The 22,142-nt window shown below is 35.6% G+C and overlaps 1 protein-coding gene across 2 annotated transcripts in view; it reads left to right on the top strand.

Moving 5' to 3' along the window:
- Nucleotides 1-15,140, top strand: part of CADM2 (cell adhesion molecule 2) — a 954,869-nt gene extending 939,729 nt beyond the window's left edge. For both annotated transcript variants that reach the window (XM_040980623.1, XM_040980622.1), the window contains exons 9-10: nucleotides 7,227-7,352; nucleotides 8,303-15,140. In XM_040980623.1, the coding sequence (XP_040836557.1) occupies nucleotides 7,227-7,352; nucleotides 8,303-8,421 (245 nt within the window). In that variant the 3' untranslated portion in view covers nucleotides 8,422-15,140. The remainder of the gene's footprint in view (nucleotides 1-7,226; nucleotides 7,353-8,302) is intronic.
- The last annotated feature ends 7,002 nt before the right edge of the window (nucleotides 15,141-22,142 follow it).

Here is a 22,142-nt window from a genome sequence, read left to right as displayed (position 1 = left end):
AAACCACTTCTTATAATTATTTTGTTGTGATTCTACTTTAAAATACATTACAGTCATAAAACCAGCAAAAATTATGAAATATGGGCTGACTGATAACTTATAATTCATGAAGTGCAATGTGAATATCTTAGGCACCTCTTAGATGTTATTGCATGCATATCATTTTGTTGTTTTGTTTTAAAGCTCATTTAGTTGTAACCAAGTGTTGCAACTAGAGCTGGCTATTTAGCTCAGGCATTTGTGATTTGTCTCAGGGTCTAAATCTGAGTTTTGGCCCAGTTCAGCTCAGCATTCCAACTGCTAAGGCACTCTGAGTGGATCGAGTACTTCATCCAATTAGATGTGTGGATTGGCTCCCACTTCCTGGGATATAGGCCTGACAGAGCCCTGGCTGTTGTAGGCAACTTGGAGATGAGTAAGCACATGGAAAAAATATTTCTCTGTCTCTCTCCCTCCAACATTTGACCCTCTACATTTCAAATACATTGAGCAAATAAGGAATTCTAAAGAAACATCACACATTGGTTGTCTTAGAATCACCTTGGGAAATTAGTCCAAATGAAGGCACATTTGGATTCTTTTGTCTGCTGCTTTCTGGTTCACAGAAGATGCCTCTTATTGTAAAGGCACTAATCCCCTTCTTCATAGTGACCTGAAATGATGTAATCAGTTCTCGGGATTCCTCCCCTTGCTAGCACCATATTGGTGATCAGGCTTTTAACACACATGTTTGTGAAACAAACATATCCAAATGGTAACATTCCATGCAAACAGACTTCAGCAGCAATTTCATGAGGAAATGGGTACCTACATAGCCACATTTATAAATAGATAAACTGAAACTCTAATAGGGTCAGACTGAAGTTGGAACTTGTACTTCATGACTTTGAGATTCGATATCAGATTTCTCTGATGTTAAAAACAAGTGTGCTATTCAATGCAGGTATATTAGACTCTGCTATGTGCTTAATGGATAATTTAGTTGACTTTTCACAGCAGCAAATGACTGGCTAACCAAAAACTTACTTTGAGTTTTCTTTGATCACCTAGGTAACCTCAAAAACACATTCCTGTATTTCTCCTTCTTCCCATTATCACTAGGATAATCTCCTTCGGGCGAGTTCTTTCCCTTTAGGATGTCAGTGCTGAGTATTCTGAAGGGCTCTTAGTTCTAATGGCTACATTACTCTGCCAGTTGAGAGACCTTGCAGGAGTAGTTCAAATTCTTTAGACTTGAAAAATTTCCTCACTTGAAGGAGTCAAAGAAATACCAGCCTAAGTTTGACAGAGAAAAAGAAGGTGAAATGAAGAGATTAGGATAGAGCCTACTTTTTCTAAAAATAAGACCATCATGTTAGAAGGACCCTACATTTAAGTTTTTGCTTCCAAGGACAAAAAATGTTTATTATCTCACCATTTGTTATATGTGCAGTAAGTTATTTATTATTTGTAAATGCAATTATAAGGTCCACAGTGTAATTTGGATAACTAAATGTCATAAATAGTGGACAAGCATATATTAGAAAAGGATAATACTAACAAGAAAAAAGCTATAATCCAAAGAAGGAATTAGTATAGATTATGACATATTTCACTTCTGCAGTTCTGGCAATCACACTACATCTGTAGAAAAACTTGCAAATTGATTGTATCTCTATGCTAGATAACCTCGAGATGCTTAATTGCAACAGAATTCAAATAATAAACAAAACAGGGATTTTGCAATTATTATCAAAATATTTTTGAATAAGAAGTCTAAGAATTATTAAAATAGATACATTGGATCTCTTGGCATTTATTAGTTTGATGTGAGAGCAAATTCATGATGTAATAAATATACTTTGAAGTAAAGTGTTGTGCTTGATGGCATATTATAACCTATTATTACAAATCTTAATTTAGGACACAGGTTTAGAGTCCACATACATCTTATTTATTGTTAAAGTACAGTGTATTCCGCTGTGTACACACACAGAACTATGCATGTTTGTGTTCTCTTCCTTACAGATTGTACTCCAGTATTTTTGTGACAAATGGTAATTTGTGTAAGATTAAAAGATAATATATGGCTCTGAAATGATTTTAGTGTACTATGTCTCTCCAAGGACTTTGTAAATGTCAAACACTGCCTAAGGACAACTTATTTTTATGCAAATTAAGTATAACCGTTTTCTGTGATATCAGAGTAGCCTTTTTGTGATACATAAATCTTTAGGAAGAAGGAGAGTTGGCCCTTATAAACATTAAAAAATACGAATTTCATGTTGGAATTAAATCATTCAAAACTTCAACCAGCTATAAATCTGAATGAGTCATTTTTCTTAGTATTAATTTCTATAATGTTTAAATGGTAATTGCATTGATATAATTTACCGTCATATAAGGGAAATGATCTATCGATCAGCACAGCAAATTGGTACACAAAATTCCTATCTCTGTCTAGAATTCAGCATAAGAATTTAAATTTATCCAACAAGTTATTCAATTTATTTGCTTCCAAGGAATGTTAAAATTGATGTTGCAGCTATATTACAAGTATAAAACAAGCCTTTATCTTCAGTTAGACTTAAATATTTGAGGAGAGATAAAATATAGAAAATGAATTAATACAAGGAAAATAATGAATACAATTATTCAAGGACAATTGACTGATGACTGTTGTTGTAATTTGCATGCACTGGTAAGGATGAATATTTTAAAGATGAAGAAGCAGCCTAAAGGGAGGTCATTTAGTGCAGATGGACTTTGGAATCCTCATCATGTTAAAAGGGAAAGCAGTGATGTAAAAAATGGCAACACAGCCAATGTCCTCAACTAGTTTTTGTATTTAAACATAAGTCATCTGAACCATGCTACACATTACAATAAGTACTCTTAAAGCTTTTCAAAATTATTTCAGAAGTGGTTCAGGGAAATTGTCTCATGATTTATCAATTTTGTATTAATAATAATGATCTTCTGAGTCAACAATTTACTCAAGTGTTTTGACAATGAAAGGTGTATGAGAGAAAGACTGCCTAGGAGAATCACATTGAGATTGAGACATTTAAATTATGTATTTTCCCAACATTGTTCTGGTGCAACTTCCCTGGCTTGTTTTGGTTGCTAAAAGTAGAAATGAAAGAGAGGCTTTTGATCCAGCAGTTACTGAAGCAAAATAAAAGCAGAGACAATGATGTTATCTTTTAAAAAAAATTATATTCTCTCAAAATTATTTCTAAAAATCTTAGGAATCCTGGTATAGTACACTTATTTATTTTGTTGGCAAGCTAATGTCTGAAAGTTAAAGTGTCTCATTCATAGACTAAAAGAATGAATAAACAACAGGAACTATTGTACAATTATTTTCCTAAAACAGCATATTAATATACCTACCAATTCTTCTGAAATGAATGTGAAAATCATAACCTAACAACTTTTGGTACTTCATAAGGTTTTAATATCTGGAAAAATTGTAGGTTCCCAATCTACATCTGAAATTCTATTGTAGTAGTTCATTTAGATTATGGGTACATGTCTAAGATCACAAAGATGATGTCGTCGTTATTGCTCATGAAATGTTAAGTGAGAAAGAGAGTGTAACGTTTAGATCGACAGGAATACACTAGCAACTGAGATGTTCTTTACATTTGTGGGCAAAGTAAATATTGGGTGATTAGAAAAGAAAAGTTTGCCAAAGCTAAAATTGACAAATATTAGAAATGCATTCTATGACATGGAAAACAAAACAAACAAACAAAAAAGAATGAAAATGAAAACAAGAACACATCATTAGAAATGAACAATTTTTGATTCTTAACATTCCATAATGCATGTTGTAGGAGGACATTGTGACCCTAGAAGGTCAGCACACACAGGATTACAGTTGATTGGAAATATTTGTATGATAAACAACTGAATGGGTGCCTTTTGTGTACTGATTGGATATCCTTTGCATGAGAACAACCAAATGGCTACCTTTTGCATACCTGATGGAATATCATTTGTGTAAGAACAGTTGAGTGGAAAGTATGTGTATGAGAATACTTGGTGGAATATACGAGGACTTCCAAACAAAAGCATAGAAACACTTGACAGGTTTGTTGATGAGCTAAATACCTCCACCCTAATCCTGTATGACCCTCAGTTTATAAAGTCTAATAAACTTTAGCTATTGATCATCAGTCAGTAGTCCATGCGTGTTATTATTGCCTGCATGCACCAAGTGCATCGCTGCAGGACAGCGACAGCATGTTTCCTTCATAGACTAAAAGGAAATCAATGTTTCCTATAAGGTCATGAAACATGAATTTCTTAATCATCCTTCAATGGAATTTGATAATATTTATCAAAATACTTATGTTTTTATTTATCCTACTAATATATGCCTCAGAATTTGTAACTAAGGAAAATGACAGATAGACAAACAGGGATGGCCTCTAAATTTACCCAAAGAGTGCTCAGTTGCAAAACTATTCAGAATTGGAATACTGTGTATGATCGACTGTGAAAATAAGTGATGGGGTATTCAATCAGTACTAAGGTATGAGAGCAAAGGATAGGAATAGAGAATCAGAAATTTGACAGATGTCTTTGTCTACGTCCTTTTAAGATTTAAGGCTAAGCTAGAGTTTAAAGGAAAGTAAGAAGTATAAACTATAATAGAAAGGTAAAGTGAAATTAGCTGGTATGGTTGATGACAGTTTGTCCCTAATGTTTAAATTTAAGTATTTATTTAATGACATTTTAATTTTCAGTTTATTAAAAAAGGGAGGGAGAAAGGAAGTGCAAGAGAGAAAGAGAGACATGGACCCAGAGGTGGAAGCAGAAAGAGATCTTCCATGGCGTCCTCACTCCTTAAATGTTTAAAACAGCAGATGCTGGGCTTGCACACGGCATGCAGCCTCAATTTCATGTTGATCCCTCAGGCTGTTGAGAGGGTTCCAAACACTTAAGCCATATCACCCATTTCCCAGATTGCAAATTAGCAGGAAGCTGGGACAGAAATTGAGATCTCAAGCCCTCCAATTAGACCCTCCAGTGAGGGATATGGGTTTTCCAAGTGGCAATGGTGTTGACAATTTTGTTCCAGGGATAGAATCAGTGAGCAGTAACTTCATTCTTTTTTGTGTGAATCTTTAACTTGTATTTCTCTGGATTATTGGAGATTGTTACATTCGTCTAGAATGTCATTATCCTGGTTTCATGCAGCTGCAAAGGAAATTGGAAGATGCTTAGCTCTGTACACTGAAAGCAAAGGAAATGCATTTATCATCTAGAATTCTTGGCCTCAATATAAAATTTGGGTAAACAAATCTGTGAGCATCCTTTCTTCCTTGTGTAAGCTATCACTATACTCTGTCCAAAGATATTAGCTGAAGCCCGATCAAGTCAATGTACGTGTTTCAAATTCTGAGTTCCCATGAAATGCACATCTTCATCCAATTGAGTTATGTTTGCCCAATGACAAGTAACTGAAACCAAATATCCTTGCCTCCTGCACCTCATCCAAAATGCATAGTGGCAAAGCCAACACATGAGATTCTTGCATCCTCCTATTTGAAAATAAAATCAGGAGTAACACAGAGTAGTTACTGATCCACTCAAATTAAGAGACCAGGAAAGACTATGTTAAAAGGGCCTTCTGTTTGGTAATGGATGCATTTATCTCAAGAAACTAGATGGTTCAGGTATCATTATTGTAATTGCAAAGTCGGATATACAGCGAGAAGGAGAGACAAAGAGAAATATCTTCCATCTGATGATTCACTCCCCAAGTGACCACAGTGGCTGGTACTGTGACTATCCAAAGCAGGGAGCCAGGCCCTCTTCCAGTTGTCCCATATGGGTGCAGGATCCCAAGGCTTTGGGCAGTCCTCGACTGTTTTCCCAGGACACAAGCAGGGAGCTGGATGGGAAGCGGGGCTGCTGAGATTAGAACTGGCACCCATATGGGATCCTGGGGTGTTCAAGTTGAGGACTTGAGCTGCTAGGCCACCACTCTGGGCCCCATAGATTCTTCTTTTAAGTGATGGCTATTACCATGAAGTTGTCTGCAATAGTGGACTTTGGAAAGTAGCAGTACATTTAATCACATTTTTTTTTTTTGTCAAAAGGCAAGGCCTAGATGGGTTTGCTTTATTCAGTTTCAATTTTATCTCTCTGCGTGAATTCTGTAAGAAGGTAACTTACAAATTTTGGATCCCCAAATTTTCGTGTTCTTTGATCATTCGTATGATCACTATTTGTATATTTGAACATATGCTTGAAAATGACAAATTAATTACTAGATTGATTTCTTTTCTATGACATCACTAAAAGCAGACTGGAAAATATTCTTAATTATATTTTCCAAATTGCATCCTCTAGAACAACAAGTTCAGTGCTCAGCATTCATCTTCTTCCTCCTATCAACATCACAGTGGTAATCCCAGCCCTTGCGCCACCACTTTTTTAAGTACACTGGTTCCTCAGTGGCCCCTTGGTAGACCTCTTATTTTCTCTATGATAAATACTTGAAGTGTTTAACCATTCAATAATTTTTGTCTCATTATAATTCTCAAGTTGCATCTTCAACTAAGACTTTCAAAGATAACATTTCATCATTTTATTTGAAAAATTATATTAAAAACAAACAAACATAAATGTCCGGTATTGTTTTGCCCTCTAGTGACACTGGCATCCCATACTGGAATGCCAATTTTGATCAGGTGCTCTGCTTTCTTTCATCCCACCTGCTAATGCCTCTGGGAAAGCCAAGGGAGATGATCCAAGTGCTTGGACCACTCTCATCCATGCAGGAGACCTGGAAAGGGTTAGAGGTTCCTGGCTTAGGTCTGACACATCCCTGGTTGTTACAGCCATTACATCAAACCAGCAGATGGGAGATGTACCTTTATCTGTCCTTTGCTCTCACATTTTGCTTTTCAAATAAAGAATTCTTCTTAAAAATATAATGTATCTATTTTATATGCATAGATATATAATACCCCCAATTTCATATAGATACAGCAAAAGAGATACATCTGTTTGTTTATCTAGCATTTATTTAAAATGTAAGTTCAGTGGTGATAGTTTTTGGTGTGTCAAATGTTAAATCCCCCAGTATGTTGTGTCTTTTTGAACATGCTAACTGGATAATTGATTGTAATATGTATTAATGTAATTTTAACAGAAATGTGCTAAGTTTTCATAAGACATGACTAAATATGCTATTAACTGGTGTAACATTTTCCTCTTTTTCTCAGATCCCAATGCTCTGGCTGGCCAGACTGGTCCCGACCATGCTCTTATAGGAGGAATAGTGGCTGTAGTTGTATTTGTCACACTGTGCTCCATATTTCTGCTTGGGCGATATCTGGCAAGACATAAAGGTAGGTTGTATTTTTTGAGAATATGCTTAATTTAGGCAAACATTACAAAAAGTTATTTCATGCAGATGTATGTGAATGTGTGTATTTTTATCTGTATAGTTATGTGGAGATACCAAACATAGTATATCGGAATATTACTCGACCACAAATACATATGTAAATTTGGAGATATTGATGCTACAAGAAATAACTCAGAAATGGACACAACTATCTCCTTTCTGTCATATGTAAATGTTGGTACTCATACATTATAAAGAGGAAATAGGTTTGTGTCATTTTGCTTAGAATAAAGATATTAGTAAATGCTATTTTCATTGAATCATACTTTTTAGATAACAATAAGTCCCTTCCTCCTTTAGTCATTTTTGTTATGACTCTCACATGTGATAATAAGAGTATGAATCTTCACACCATACATATAATATTTACGTATGAAGCAAATATGGCAATAATAAAAATAATTGTCAGTGGATACTCATTGAACTCTACAATTTTTTGTATAATTTGAAATATTTAAAACAGAAGTTTAAGAAATAAATGATTATCAAAATGAATGGTTACAGTTATGATAGAATCATTACCTCTGTATTAGCAAGTGAAACTAATTCCTACAGCTGAAGCTTTTGGTTAGCCCTAGTCTAGGAAGTTAAAATTTATCCATTCTTGTTTGGCTCTTATCTCTTGGTAACTCAACCACAGGTTCATTGCCAACATACACACTATAAGTAATTAAGTAAGTAAATAAATAAATAAATAAATAAGCAAATAAGTAAATAAAGGATACAGACTTAGATGTACAGGTTATTTTCCTTATTATGTCTCAGAATGTACCACAACAACAGCAAAAAATATAATTCTAGCATGCTTACCTCCCTAAATTACTGCAACTTTAATGATGATTATTTTAGTAGTGTTTCAAATCTCACATAGCCTCCTTCCTGTATCCACAGGAACCTACTTAACAAACGAAGCAAAAGGAGCTGAAGATGCCCCAGATGCTGACACAGCCATTATCAATGCGGAAGGCAGCCAAGTCAATGCCGAAGAGAAAAAAGAATATTTCATTTAAATGCAGGCAACGATTCTGAGTTTTCCGGCCCAGGCTACCTGCTGGAGAAAACTGGCTCTCATCTTTCAGAATTCATTTCTACCATCTTCTGCTACTTTTATTAACTTTCATGCTGTACTGCTCCCAGTAGCCAGTGTTACACCAACAATCAGCTGTCGAAAGCATCATCCTTTAATTACTGTACCATCCCTAATGCGGGACATTTCTTACTCCCTAAATTTCACCCCATTGCTCATTTAACATACAGTGCTTGAATATACAGCCTTAACAATGTTAATCATCTCCTTGGATCATGATATTGAGTTGTTTTGATTCTTTGGAAAAATGTATGCAGATTTTTGTCTTCCCCTTTCAGTCATAGACATTATTGATTTGCCATTGTGCAGCTTTCACAGGTAACAGGATTAGGTGAAGACCTAATGTGCTTAAATTTAATCGAAGACTAGAGGTTTACAAACAATGTTTTCTACATGTCTATCTTCAAATACAACATGTTTTGGAAACATATGCCCTAGAAACACAAACTGAAAATACTGTAGTGTAGTTTCTGTAATGTTTGAGATTATACTGGTAAAACTGTATCGTTTGCTATTTAAAAAATTAGTATTTGATACAGGAGCCATGTGTGTGGACTGCAATCATGACATGATATCTTATATAACTATAGATCCCACCATTAGGTTGTAGCTTCATTTACCAATAAATTGTTCCAAATACTTTACTGCTTTGGGAATCACAAAGATTTCATTCATTCTCTGATTTGATTTTATAATTTATTTGTTCCATAAGAACTCACTTGCCTAAACACAACTAAACTATCCATAGGGCACAATTTTGAGACATTTTAGTATCTGTATATAGTGCATATAATAAATCTGATTAAACATTATTTGATACATATTTAACTTTTTTGGCTGTAGGTACTTCAGTCATAAGTAAGCGTTTTCTAACTTCCATTATATCCCTTTAAATATTACTTAACCAATATTATAAGTAGATAACATGTATTAGTATTTTTGTCTGTATGTCCTAGCACTGTTCAACAACAGATTTTTCTAGTTCCTGTTGATTTTTATTTGTTACACAATGGAAGCACAATGTTCTAAGGAAAGGTAATTTTAAGCTAACAACCAGTGCACAGCCTCAGGTTTTAAATTACAACCACAGTTGAATAATAACGAAAATAAACTCTTAGTTTGCTAAAAAATTTACAGATTTTAATTTGGCAGTTCCAGAGCTGCTTACTCATTTTGGTTTGCCAAAAAGAAGTGTTGAAGATATGTTTTCTGTACAAATGAACTAATTCTTTATATTAAATTACTGTCTATGCATTTTGTGAGGTACAAATTTCTGAAATAGTGAGTGATAGAGAATACCTGCCATGCTTGTAACTCCAAGGGAAAGTCTTTTTCTCTGGATTATTTTAAAATTTTAATGTATTTAACCATTAAGAAATACTGTATTCTTAAACATGACACAGAGTCGATCTAAAATCTTATCAATTGTTCTAGTAAATTAAAAGATTGCTAGATTAGTTATCATTAAATTTATTACATGCTAAAGTATAAAAGTCCAGCTAGATTAAAGCAATTATTTTCCCATTTATAAGTGTTGCACCTTTAAGAGGAAAACAAACATGAAAATATGGTAGTTACACTTGTGATGTCTGACAGCATGATGGCTTAGGGTTTTAAAAATAATAACTTGGAATTACTTTGAGGGGACTGAGAATGGTTGAGTACAACATCGTGTATTAATATCTAATGAAAGACAAGGTGCCATACCTTAGATTATTTATCACGAAAGCATAAATCTTTTAAGGACAATGTTAGAATTTATATATTGTTTCTTTTGACTGTTGAAGAATTTCTGTTGTGAATTTCTCACAAAAGAAAAAGGACGATGTCAGTCAAGCAGCACTTTTTTTCAGAATATACAGAACATAAATAATATGATGTGGTTGAGTGTTAACATAATAAATCTTATACAGTATGACATTTTAAGAAAATAAGTCTGCATTGATGTGATTGCATGCTTGTTTTTACAGTTCACTCCATACCATCTGTGGAAAAACGCAATAATATGTTAATATTGTATGGTAGTTTGAGAGAATCAGGTAGGTGCTACTAGACACATTGAAACTAGAATAGGTTTATAAACTGTTCATACCTTTCAATGCATAATCTTTAGAAAGACTCCACAAAGCAAAACTCATCCTGTTAGTGAAAAGGGGAAGGTTCTTATCACAGAAGTAAGTTGCATAAACTGCATCATCAATTACTATTTAAAGCCTAATTTCAGGATGCACTTACAAAATTGCTACTCTTCAATGATGCTGTATTTACATCTCTCATCATTTCTTCTATATTCTACTTGGCTCCAACCGCTACATTGTTGCTCAAATAACTCAATCATTTAAAAAATCACTATAAAATTAGAAATTCTAAACTGAGTGCATTTACAGAATTTTATCTCATTTAACCCTTCAGAGTACTACAAACATATCATCACAATTCTTTAAAAAATAATTGGTATATTGAGTTGTGGACTCAATTAAATAGAGTTTAATTTGAATTGCATATCATATTCTGTGACTGGAAAAATTAGCAGTGGAAAAATATTTTCCTTTCCTGAAAACTGTTTTTATTGTTCCAAAAAATTAATGTTATAATATTTTCTCATATTTGTCCCCCTAAATCAAAAGCAAAAGAGAATATTTATAAATGGGAACCATGTGCACAAATACATACACATGGACGCAAGTGTATACACATAGAGCCAATTTCTGTCTCTGGTAAGTGACAAATGAGCTATGGAACACAGCAGAATGAGTGTACACACACATGTGCCCCCAGTAGAATATGGAGCATTATTCTTGACTTAAAGTAACTATATCCTCTTTCAGAATACTGTTTACAGTATAATTTAATTTTCCTTCATCAAAAAAAAATCTGTACACCATTCTTTACTTCTATCATTTTTGAATGGCCTAGACAGAATGCTGATAAAATCTTAAGAAGAAAAAGCAAAGTTTGAGAGTGCAAGAGTAAAGGTGCAGACCATGAGCTGAATATTGATGGTGTGTGTGTGTGTGTGTGCGTGTTTGTGTGTGTGTGTTTATAAAAGAAAGAGACACAGAGAAGAAACAGCGAGAGAAATAGATTTCAACTTGTTTTCTTTTATCTGAAAATCCAAGAAGCAGTTTAAATGAACCTGATATTGGAGTATATTCTAGAAACTGGATGATCTCATTTTGTTCACAATGCTCAATCTTCCATTGAAACTCCACAGTCAAAATCTTGAATAGAAAAAAAGAAAACTAACTTTCCTAAATATGACAAAGACACTGACACCTCATTTATTTTATTTCTTTGTAAAAATATAAATATCTCAATTAAAGGACAGGCTCACTTGTAATTATGTACTCATGATTGTTAACAGCCTTGAGATTCCACATCGGCACATGTACAGCAGCTGTTTGACAGTGATGGCTCTTCCATGTAACATAGCAGTTATCGTGTGATTTAGTGCCACTTATTGCAAAGTGTTACCAAGCAGAACATTTACAAGGTTTTACCTTTACTTACGACATAATAATAATTTAATAAGTGACAAATACAAAATATCATGTAACGTTGTTAATTGTGGAGAAATATAAAATCTATCTTACTACAGCTTTCCCATAATATTCTTAAATTTTTAGAGTCTCTTAAAAATGCCCAGGATTATTTTTTTGCAAATGGTAATCTATAATGAATTAAAACAGAAACAAAAACAGAAACAAAATAATTAACTGGCAGTTGCAGCTAAAATAAAACTAATAATAACAACTATAAACACCTGATGAAAATTAGTGACCAGTAATGCTTTTGATTAAGTGGCACAAAGTACACACTAAAAACTATGCAAAATATAGGTAACTACAGTGTATGTACATGTAAGTATCTTGTACTTGCTGTGTTTGGATGTTGGAAACCCATGTAATTATAATATGCATTTTGAATATTGGGAAAGAGGAAATCTTAGTGTAGATAATATAATTTGTTTTGAAATATACACTGGCAATATTACAATATACTCAGTGCAATGCCTGCAATTCTATTGCTGGGCACTAAAGGCGAAGGGATTTTTAAGGAATTATTCAACAAGATCCAAGATATTTCTAATCTTCAACTCTTATAAACTAAAGCATTAACTAAAGTATAAGTGACTCTGCAAGTTTTTTTAAGCATTAATGTAACAATTGAATTTTTTTCTTTGGGCTTTAGTATTGCAGCAGAGAAAAAAAAACTGAGTTTCAAATTTTGATTTATACCTAACTGAATTTGAAATTCTTAAGCATTCCTTACATGAGTTTTGGTAAATTGCAGTAGTTTTACTGGAAATAAAAAATTATTCAGTCATATAACTTAGGGTTTAACATAGTTAAAGTCACTGTATTTGAAATAGTAATTATTTTAAATCTTCTTTTTTTTTCATTGTTATTTTTTTTTTTTCCTCTAGCTCCTTTCTATCCCAAACATGCCCTTTGCACTTATACCCTTCCAAAGGCAATGGATTGAAAGTAGGAAGTTAATAAAGAGTTAAAGGGGACAAACTATAAAATGGGTTCTAAAATCATCAGCATTTTTGTGTACTGAGATTATTAATATTGAATGCAATAGTTTTGGATATAGCTGGTAAGTTCTCTGCCATGCATACTTACAATAATTCTTCTACCTCTCACTTTTAACATGGGCTATGATACTTCAGTATAAATAGAGGACGTGACTTCTTACATGATGTCCCAGGATGCATTCTTTTGGGACACTCCCTACCCCCTGGGAGATCTCAATAGCCAACTTCGCGTAGTGTGTTCTGTGGTGTATAGATCTTCATTTGTTTACCTTTTCTATCATTTGTTTTTCCTATAGGCAAAATACAGTTATGTGATAAGCAAAGTTCCTCTAATGCCAATTTCATATCTCACTGCAATATAATTGTATTTTAAAAATTAAATGGCAATACTTTGCAATCCAATCCGACATTTTGCTTAATTTTAAAAATATAAAGCATGTCTTATAAATTAATGGTTTTAAATAATAATCATATACATAATTTATTTTCCCAAGAATAATTATCTACATAAAAAGTAGGGTTTCAAAACTTTATTAACAAATAACCCCCCAGTAGTGTAAAGTATTGCCACACTTGGCCACTTATTTTATATGGAATGATATGAATAATTCCATGACGCGATTTCATTATCTTAAAAGAAAATGATCTTTTATGAACGTATTTTCCTCTAGGAAAAAAATGATACATGATTATTTCAAATTATGACAGTGATTCTATAAAATATTCTTAAAGAAATTTGTATGTCATGTATTTAGGATCAAGTAATATTTGTTAAACTTGTTTCCATTTTTTTCATATATATATGTATATATATGAAATATATGATTTTTTGGAGAGAATGGGCCCAAATGTGAAAAAAAAAAATGTAAAGAAAAAAACCCTCTATTTTCCCCTCTGAAATATATACTGTGTATTTCAAAAAAAGAAACTCTAAAACAGAATTTAAGATTGCAGGGGCAAAAGAAAAATCTACCAGGGCTCAGCACTTAAGCACTTTTCCCACATCCAGGGTCAAATCAGCAGTGATTTCTACATGGACTTTTAAGTGCAGTATGAAATGCAACATTACACGTACACACAGTACTGTCAAACCTCAAATGCTTTCTTTCATTAGAGACTTTTCCTTGTACATGATGCTACTAGATACTTTCTCTTTATATTTGCTGGTAGTGAAAGTCATACGCAATAAAATATTGATGGTTGAAAGCAGTGGTCACTGATTGGTTAAAAGTATGAAATGTAAACAGAATTGTTATATCTTTCTCTTTTTTGCTTTTCTCTGTGTTTCTAATGTATTGATTGAATTGCATAAGTAGAAAGAAAAATAACCTAGAAACATTTTCAAATCTAGTACTATTTCTCCTTATGAATGTATACAATTTTAATCTTTTTACAATTTTATTTAACTGTACCTGCTGTACTTATTGTAGATTCGATGACGCAGTTCAGTAGTAACCCAAGGATTTATGAAGTTGGTGTTGCTGACCTATTTTCTTCACATTCTGTTCACATCAATATTTATGAATTGGTTGTTTAATTTTTCATTCAAAGATATTTCCTCAAGAAAGCTCCATTTTTATCATATACATCTCAACTTAACCAATATTGGAACAAGTCTGCCATGTTCAAAAAAATTAAAGACTTATCTCTGAAACTGTTACCCAAATATTTAGGTGTTCCCGATAATGTAGTTGAAAAAATAAAACGTTCTATTAGTATGAAATGGCATTCATAACTTTTGGAAGGGTATATTTATGACAGCATAAAAAAATTCTGTGCTGGGAGTATCCAACAAAATGAACTATATTGCACAGAATAATAGATTAACACAATTGTTGAATCTACTCTTGTCATTAACATTTTCAAAAGACAAAATGCATATTGTAATATTAGGTACATGACACTTGCATGTTGATATGCCTATATACTTACAAAGTATTCAATGTGTACTTAGTGACGCTTAAAATATGTCATGTACAACTCTTATAAACATTCTTACAGGGTTCCCATTTGCACTTCATTTTTCAGTAAAGTCTTGTCAGAATTTTTTTGTCTGAGAAATATGAAAAAATAAAATTTGAATTTTAGTTATCCGGTGGACATTACTGAATTGTCTATTCATTTAGCACGTTTTCTTAAGCCTGAAAAGATTTTGAAAGATGGAACTTTCTTTTTCCCAGTGACAGCTTATAAAAGATGGAGTTCTTCATGCCAAGCACATTGTTTAAACCACCTTTTTATAAACACATTATCTATCATTTCAGATTTCTTCAATGATACCCATTTTTATAGACTTTGAAATGACCGTTTTAAAATTTAAGAAGTAAAATAAATGTTGTTTTATCTGTACAACTTTTGATCATTACTCCTTGAAATACATGAACCTTGTAAAATGATGACTAAGAGTAAAAACAGTGTTGCTGATTTAGATAAATTTGCTTGAGATCGCCAAAATTTCAAAACTTTGTAAAAGTAATTTTATCTTCACATTTACATGTTTACTATTGTTGATTAGGAGCTAAAGCAAAAATAACCAAACATATTTTTTTTTTACAAATTTTACACTCTAATTTATATTTCAATTATTTAAGGTAATGTAATTAATAACATATCCAGCCTAAGTTTACGTCAGTAAGAATTTGAGGTAAGCTTTTAAATTTATGGAGGTTTTTCTTTGTGTCTCAGATAGATCACGTACCATAAGGTATTTTATAGTCTACCTTTAAATAACAAATTTTGTTATACAGGGTAAGCCAAAGGCTGTACAAGAATTAGTGTCATTGGGTCTGATATTTGTGTTAGACCATGAAATATTCCATTAAAATTTATCTGTAAATACAAGACAAGGTTTTGTATCTGGTTTATTTTATTATACAACATTTTGTTTTTTAATTAAAGCTTTTCCCAGCAAAAGAAGCTATGCTATAGAGGCAAGGATATTTGACAACATGTCAAACACCAGAATGAAGACATCTGAAAGAAAATAATAACGTTTTAAGAAATGTTCATAAATGTGTTTTCTTTCTTGTTTTAAAAAATGGTATCTTGAATCCCTATTCTTAAACAACTCTAGAAGTCAACACAGATAGAATGATCATGTTTCCTACATAAATCAACTTTATATCTTCAGAATAGCAATTTGTCTTTCAGTCAAAGTATTCTGTGGCGTTTCTAAATTAAGAAGACATATTGGAAATCTTAATACAAAACAGTGACACATGTATTTAATTCATATATATCTAATTATAACGATTCTTAATTATTAACAATAATATTATCCATCATTTTCATGATAATTTAGGGGTGATATTAATGTATGACATATGATTTATACAAAAAAAAAGAAAAAGAAAAATGCAAACTTCAAAAAACATTCAATTACACATTTCTTTTTTTTTTAAAGATTTATTTTTATTATTTTTTTATTGGAAAGGAGGATATATTGGAGAGGAGAGACAGAGAGGAAGATCTTCCGTCTGATGATTCACTGCCCAAGTGAGCGCAACGGTCGATGCTATGCAGATCCAAAGCCAGGAGCCTCTTCAGGGTCTCCCACGCGGGTGCAGGCTCCCAAAGCTTTGGGCCATCTCAGCTGCTTTCCCAGGCCACAGGCAGGGAGCTGGAAGGGAAGCGGGGCCGCCGGGACTAGAACCCGCGTCCACATGGGATCCCGGGAGTGCAAGGCGAGGACCTTTAACCGCTTGCGCCACGGCGCCGGGCCTAATTACACATTTCTTTATTTTTGTTTTGTGACATTTAACGAAAATGTCTCCCTTAATGATTTGTATCCCAGTAGCTATACAGAGCAAAAGGCAGTTTTCCGGTCATTTTAAATGCCTCCTTTGCATCTATAATTTATAGAAAATATAAATATTGAATATTGCTTATGCACAATATATCAACTTGGTGAACTACACCAAAATCTTGAAGATAGAATTCTATACTCAGAACCTCAAATTTGTCAATATAATTAAAATAATTAATAATAATTAATACTTCAAGTAATAGCTGTTTTCTGTTTTCTACATATTCCCATGCCATAGGGAAAAAGAAAACCTATCAACCAGAATTCAAAAAAGCCAAAATACAATTATGCAATAAATTCCGTTATTTCACTAAAGAGAATAATTAAGGACGAAAGTATTTAATCCTTTAGATGCTATTCATGGTCTCAAATGTATGTGATATCTATGCTGATTCTGTAAAAATGCATATCTAATTTATAAGAAAATAGTTTACTATGGTAGTTAAAGTTGGAAATCTAGTTTCCTGCTAAGGAATGACCCCACAATGTTGAGAAGCAATTCATCATTGAAGTCCAGAATAGCAGCAACAACAACAAGAATCATTATTTCTGTATCACTCTGGATCTTTATACAGGTGTAGGATATTCATGAAATGAGCACAGGGAACAGTTAAGAAATATGCCTTCACGTTGGATAGAATTCATGTAAGATGATAATATAGCCAACGTCCCGTTAAATTGTGATATGTTGCAGAAAGAATGTGTTCTTGGATAACTGCAATAAAATTCCAAGATTTAAAAGCATACATGCAATATCCACGTATTCATTAGGGATACAAGTTTCATTACTCTTCACTCATAGATTAAGAAAATATCATGAATTGAGAATTTATTAAATGTATTAAAGAAGGAAACACATGTGGAAAATTCCTAAAGATGTTTGTCTATTTGGTAATTTGCCAAAGAATAGGAACACATCTCAATAGCCTTCCTCTTGAGCTCTAAAAAGCAATATGAAACAAGAACACGTAGCCAGCAGCACCACAAACCATGACAGCGCCATTGGAGATCTATTAAGGATTTCTGCAACTGGTATTCACACACACAATCACATATCTGTGATGGCAGGAAGCACAAAATGCAGTTTTGAATTTGTCATGTACAAAAAGAAGAAAGCAATTTCAACAAACCCTGCTCAGAACACCTAGCCAGGAACAAGCACAATTGTTCAGTACTGAGAGGGAATCATGATGAGTTCTGATGAGCCCTGTGCAGGTTCCCTTGATGAAAACGTTAGAGAAGATCTTTCAACACTGCCTCTCATGTTTGGGCAGAAACCTTGCTAAACCTTGTCTAGTTTTTATGCTGGTCTCTTGTTAATTTCTATTTATACATGAACCAAAGAATCTGCGATGGGTAACATGAGGACTATATTTTATACTATGTGGTCTACCAGCTACATATTCAGTTTCTTCAAGAAATATCTCTGAAGTAACAGATTTTTACTGCATATATAAACCTACTGATTTTGAATGGTTTGAATTGTTCATTGCCCTGCTTCAGCTACTTCCTGCCCCCCAAACTCCAAACAACATAAATATTATCACACAGCTTTAACTTTCCTTGTGTGGCCTTTAGCAATCATAGAAAACACGAGCATTTTCAATTGTGATGTTATTACAACTTTCCCTAGTCATCAAAAAAAAAAAAATCATGAAAAACGGATCACACACCGCTTTCTATGGAAAATAAGGCAGCATAAACCTTGAGCACCAGTCTAAAAATCTCTGTCATCTTTCACCAATGATCTTGTCCCATGACTCTGGAGGAACATATTTGTCATCCTCGGCCTTCTTCTAATATTTATTTGAAGGGGTTACAGAGGAATCAACTTGGAGATAGAGAAATAAAGAGAGAGAGAGAGGGAGAGGAGAGAGAGACACAGACATAGTGGGTCTTAGCTTATCAACCACTGTTGGGGGACAGTCATTTGATGATGCCTTAGAGACCCTGATGTGAGGAAGAATGTTCCATGGGCGTTACTTAAGTTGCTTTCATAGTTCTGAGATGTCATTAGCTTCAGTGCACGAGGGTTGAGAAAATATTTCCAAGGCCTGTCAGTTGAACAACTCCACCTCAGTGTTCATCCACAGACCCAGGCACTTGCTGTAACTTGTGGCCAGGACAGTTGTCCCAACTGTTTCACTTTCATCCTTGATGAGACATTTGACATCCTCTCTTTGTTTTGATGAGCTAGCTGTCATGCACCACCCCCCCCCCCGTGCATCTCGGCATGTTTTTTGCTGCATAAGCATTAGCATCTGAGGAGGCACAGTCCTGGTACATAATCTTGAAGACAGGATGACATAGCTTGTGATTTTCCCTGTGAGCAGGATTTGAACCTAGCTATCTAGTTGCGAAGTCTCCCAAGAAACCTTATCTAGGGTGTGCCGATGCTTAACTCTTATGTGTACCAACTAGCGCAGGGTTGGATGTTGTCTATTACTGGCAGCAGCTGATGGGTATACTGGTGGATATAGCTGCCTAGTCAATTCTGCTCGCAGCTACATTGTGTAAACCACCAGGTACTGCATCCTGACCCAACCCAGCCCATCACATTCCTGGTCTTCACACACAATGGTGTATACTGAAGACTGATCAGAGCAGCCCCGCAATAATACCCACCAGGTCTGCACCCAGTCCTAGATTTTGTGTACACTGGCATGTGCTGTGGCCTAGTCCAATGCATTCTACATCCCAGCTGGCTTTTCTGTACACTTATGAGATCTGCAGCTTAGCTCAGTCTAACCCAGCACAATTTGGTTGACATGCTTGTCGATGGATGCCGCTGCCTTGACCACCCTGACCTGTCCCCACACTGGCTTTCATGCTCACCAGTGGGAACAGAAGCCCAGAGGAGTAGTGGTCACACTTCCACAACCAGACCTATTTCCAGCCCTGGATTTTGTGCCAGAGAGTATTGCAGTCTGTCCCTTCATGACTTGCAGCCAGTCCAAGCACTTGCTGGCTGGTACTCCAGAGTAGTCTTGGGAGCCTACATTAATTCTGTTTCTCTCTCTCACGCCAGCAAGTGCAGCTTCATCCAGCCTGGCTTACTTCAAGACTTGGTGCAAATGCTGGCCAATGGGTGCCACCACCCTGCCTATAATCCCACCATGAGTCCCAGCTCTCATACTGTAGAAGCAGAAGCCCAGCAGGGGAGTTCCTGAAGTTCCCTTACCAGACCCACTTTCATTCCCAGGTCTTGCACATGCCAGCAAATTCTGAGACAGTCTGAGATGGCCCACCCACAGTCTTGATATTTGCTTGTATAATGGCTCACCCCGGTCCATCCCAAGTCCCAGGTCTCATTGGCGAGTGCAGCAGTCAAACCACCCTGGCCCACTACCAGCCCATGCCATCATGTGAACTTCTTGATATTATGATCCAACCCAGTCTGGCCTTTACCCTAGCCTGGATTTCACTCATGTTAGCATGTGTTGTGGACTGGCTCAGCCTGACCCTCCCCAGGACTTGGCCCACACAGATGCCAACATGTGCTGCAGCCCAACCTGTCCTGGCCTGTCCTCAGCCCCAGATGTCAAATTCACCAATGGGGGCTGCAGCTTAGCAGGGTAATTCCTCACCTTTCCCTACCACCTGCTCCCAATTTGAGGTCTTGAGAATATCAGTGGATGCTATGGCCAGTCTGATATGGCCACTCAATAGTGGTTACTGTGGCCTTGCAAAACTGGCATGCACCAATTCTGTCTCTCACTTATGGGTGCTATAGCCTAAACCAGCCTTGTCCACTCCAAGACATGCTTCTTACATGAACCAGCAGGTGCTGTGACCTAACCTGGCCTGTCCCACACTGATTCGTAGTTTCACCAGCACCAGTGGGTACTGAAGCCTAACCCACACTGATCAGTCCTTAAACTCAGGCCACATGAGTGTTGAGGGGTGTTACAGCCTTGTTTTACCCAGTACACAGCTACAACTCTCACATTCACCAGTGAGAGCTACGGCCTACCAAGAAAATTCCTAGATTTCCCCAACCAGGCCCATTTTAAGCCCTGGATTTTTGCATGCTGGTGGGTAACTTGAATCAAGCTGGTATTGGCTATCCACAGTATCATCTGTTGCTGGCAATTGTTGCAGAGTCACACAGCTGGACATGGCCCACATCTGTCTTGGCTGTCATGTATACCAGTAGGTGCTGCAGCCTAGCCTAGCCTAGCCCAGCCTGTCACCTGACCCAGTCCACACAAATGCTGACAAGTGCTACAGTCTTGCCTGGCCTGACATGCCCCCAACCCAGGCTCTGATGCTTTCGCTTCACAATGCATGCTGTGGCCTAGTAAATGAGCTTCCCAAAATCTACCAGCCTTGCTCCCCATCCAAGATCTCATGTATGCTATTGGGAGCTATGGTCCTGTTTGGCATGATCTGTCCTTACACGTGCCAGAGGGTGCTGAATCCTGGCCGTACCTGGCTTCCTCACAGAACCAGTTTCCATGAATGTCAGGTGAGTTCTGCAGTCCAACCTGGCTCAACCTATCACCTCCCTCTCCCAGCTCTTCATGTAAATCAGCAGGTGCATTAGTCCCTGAGAGGTAAGTCTACAAATCCTATACACAATCTGTCCCCAGAACTGATTCTCTCGTGTTGTGCTGGATGCTGTGGCCCAACCTGATATGATCTACCCCCTGTCCTGACATTTGTGCGGTCATTTCACAGATTCACCCAAGCAGAAATGCTGCTCAAACTCAGCTTTCCCTTGTGCCAAGAGGGTGATGTGGCATGCTACATGGCCAAGTCAAAGTCTCCCATGTGAGTGGGTAACTTTTCCTGATGCAGACATCCTCTCCAATGTCTCCCTTCTAAATCACTCCATTGCAGCTGCCTCATATACCCACCAGAGCATGAGCCCTGTCTATGGAATACTTCAGAAGTCATTCCTTCCCTGCCAAACATGTCTTCAGCTATTCCCACTAAAACAAGTCCCCAGACTCCCATCCATGAACAATCTTCAGTGCTCCATGATTTAAATACAACTAACACAAATTGGGCATTTAACACACCCTAAATGCTGACCAGCTATTGACTGCTTTTCTCCCAGCCATGTAATATTTGCCTAGGTAAAAGATAATTTAAACTGCAGTTGGGGGTCTAAGAAATATTTAAATGTAACCCACAATTTCATGAAATGTCAATTTTAAGATTTAAGGTCTCATGGCTATTTAGTGAAAGAAACAGATTTAGAGTATAAATTTAATAACACTGCTAGTCTATTGTGTAGTTGTGTTGGTGGGAACACATAGAAGAATGTTCCTCTCCCAGTGTTGTTTGTGGAAGG

Source organism: Ochotona curzoniae, unplaced genomic scaffold, assembly GCF_017591425.1.
Source record: "Ochotona curzoniae isolate NIBS_2020 unplaced genomic scaffold, NIBS_Ocur_1.0 contig_3498, whole genome shotgun sequence".
Classification (NCBI taxonomy): domain Eukaryota; kingdom Metazoa; phylum Chordata; class Mammalia; order Lagomorpha; family Ochotonidae; genus Ochotona; species Ochotona curzoniae.
This window is presented reverse-complemented; position numbering and strand designations above follow the sequence as displayed.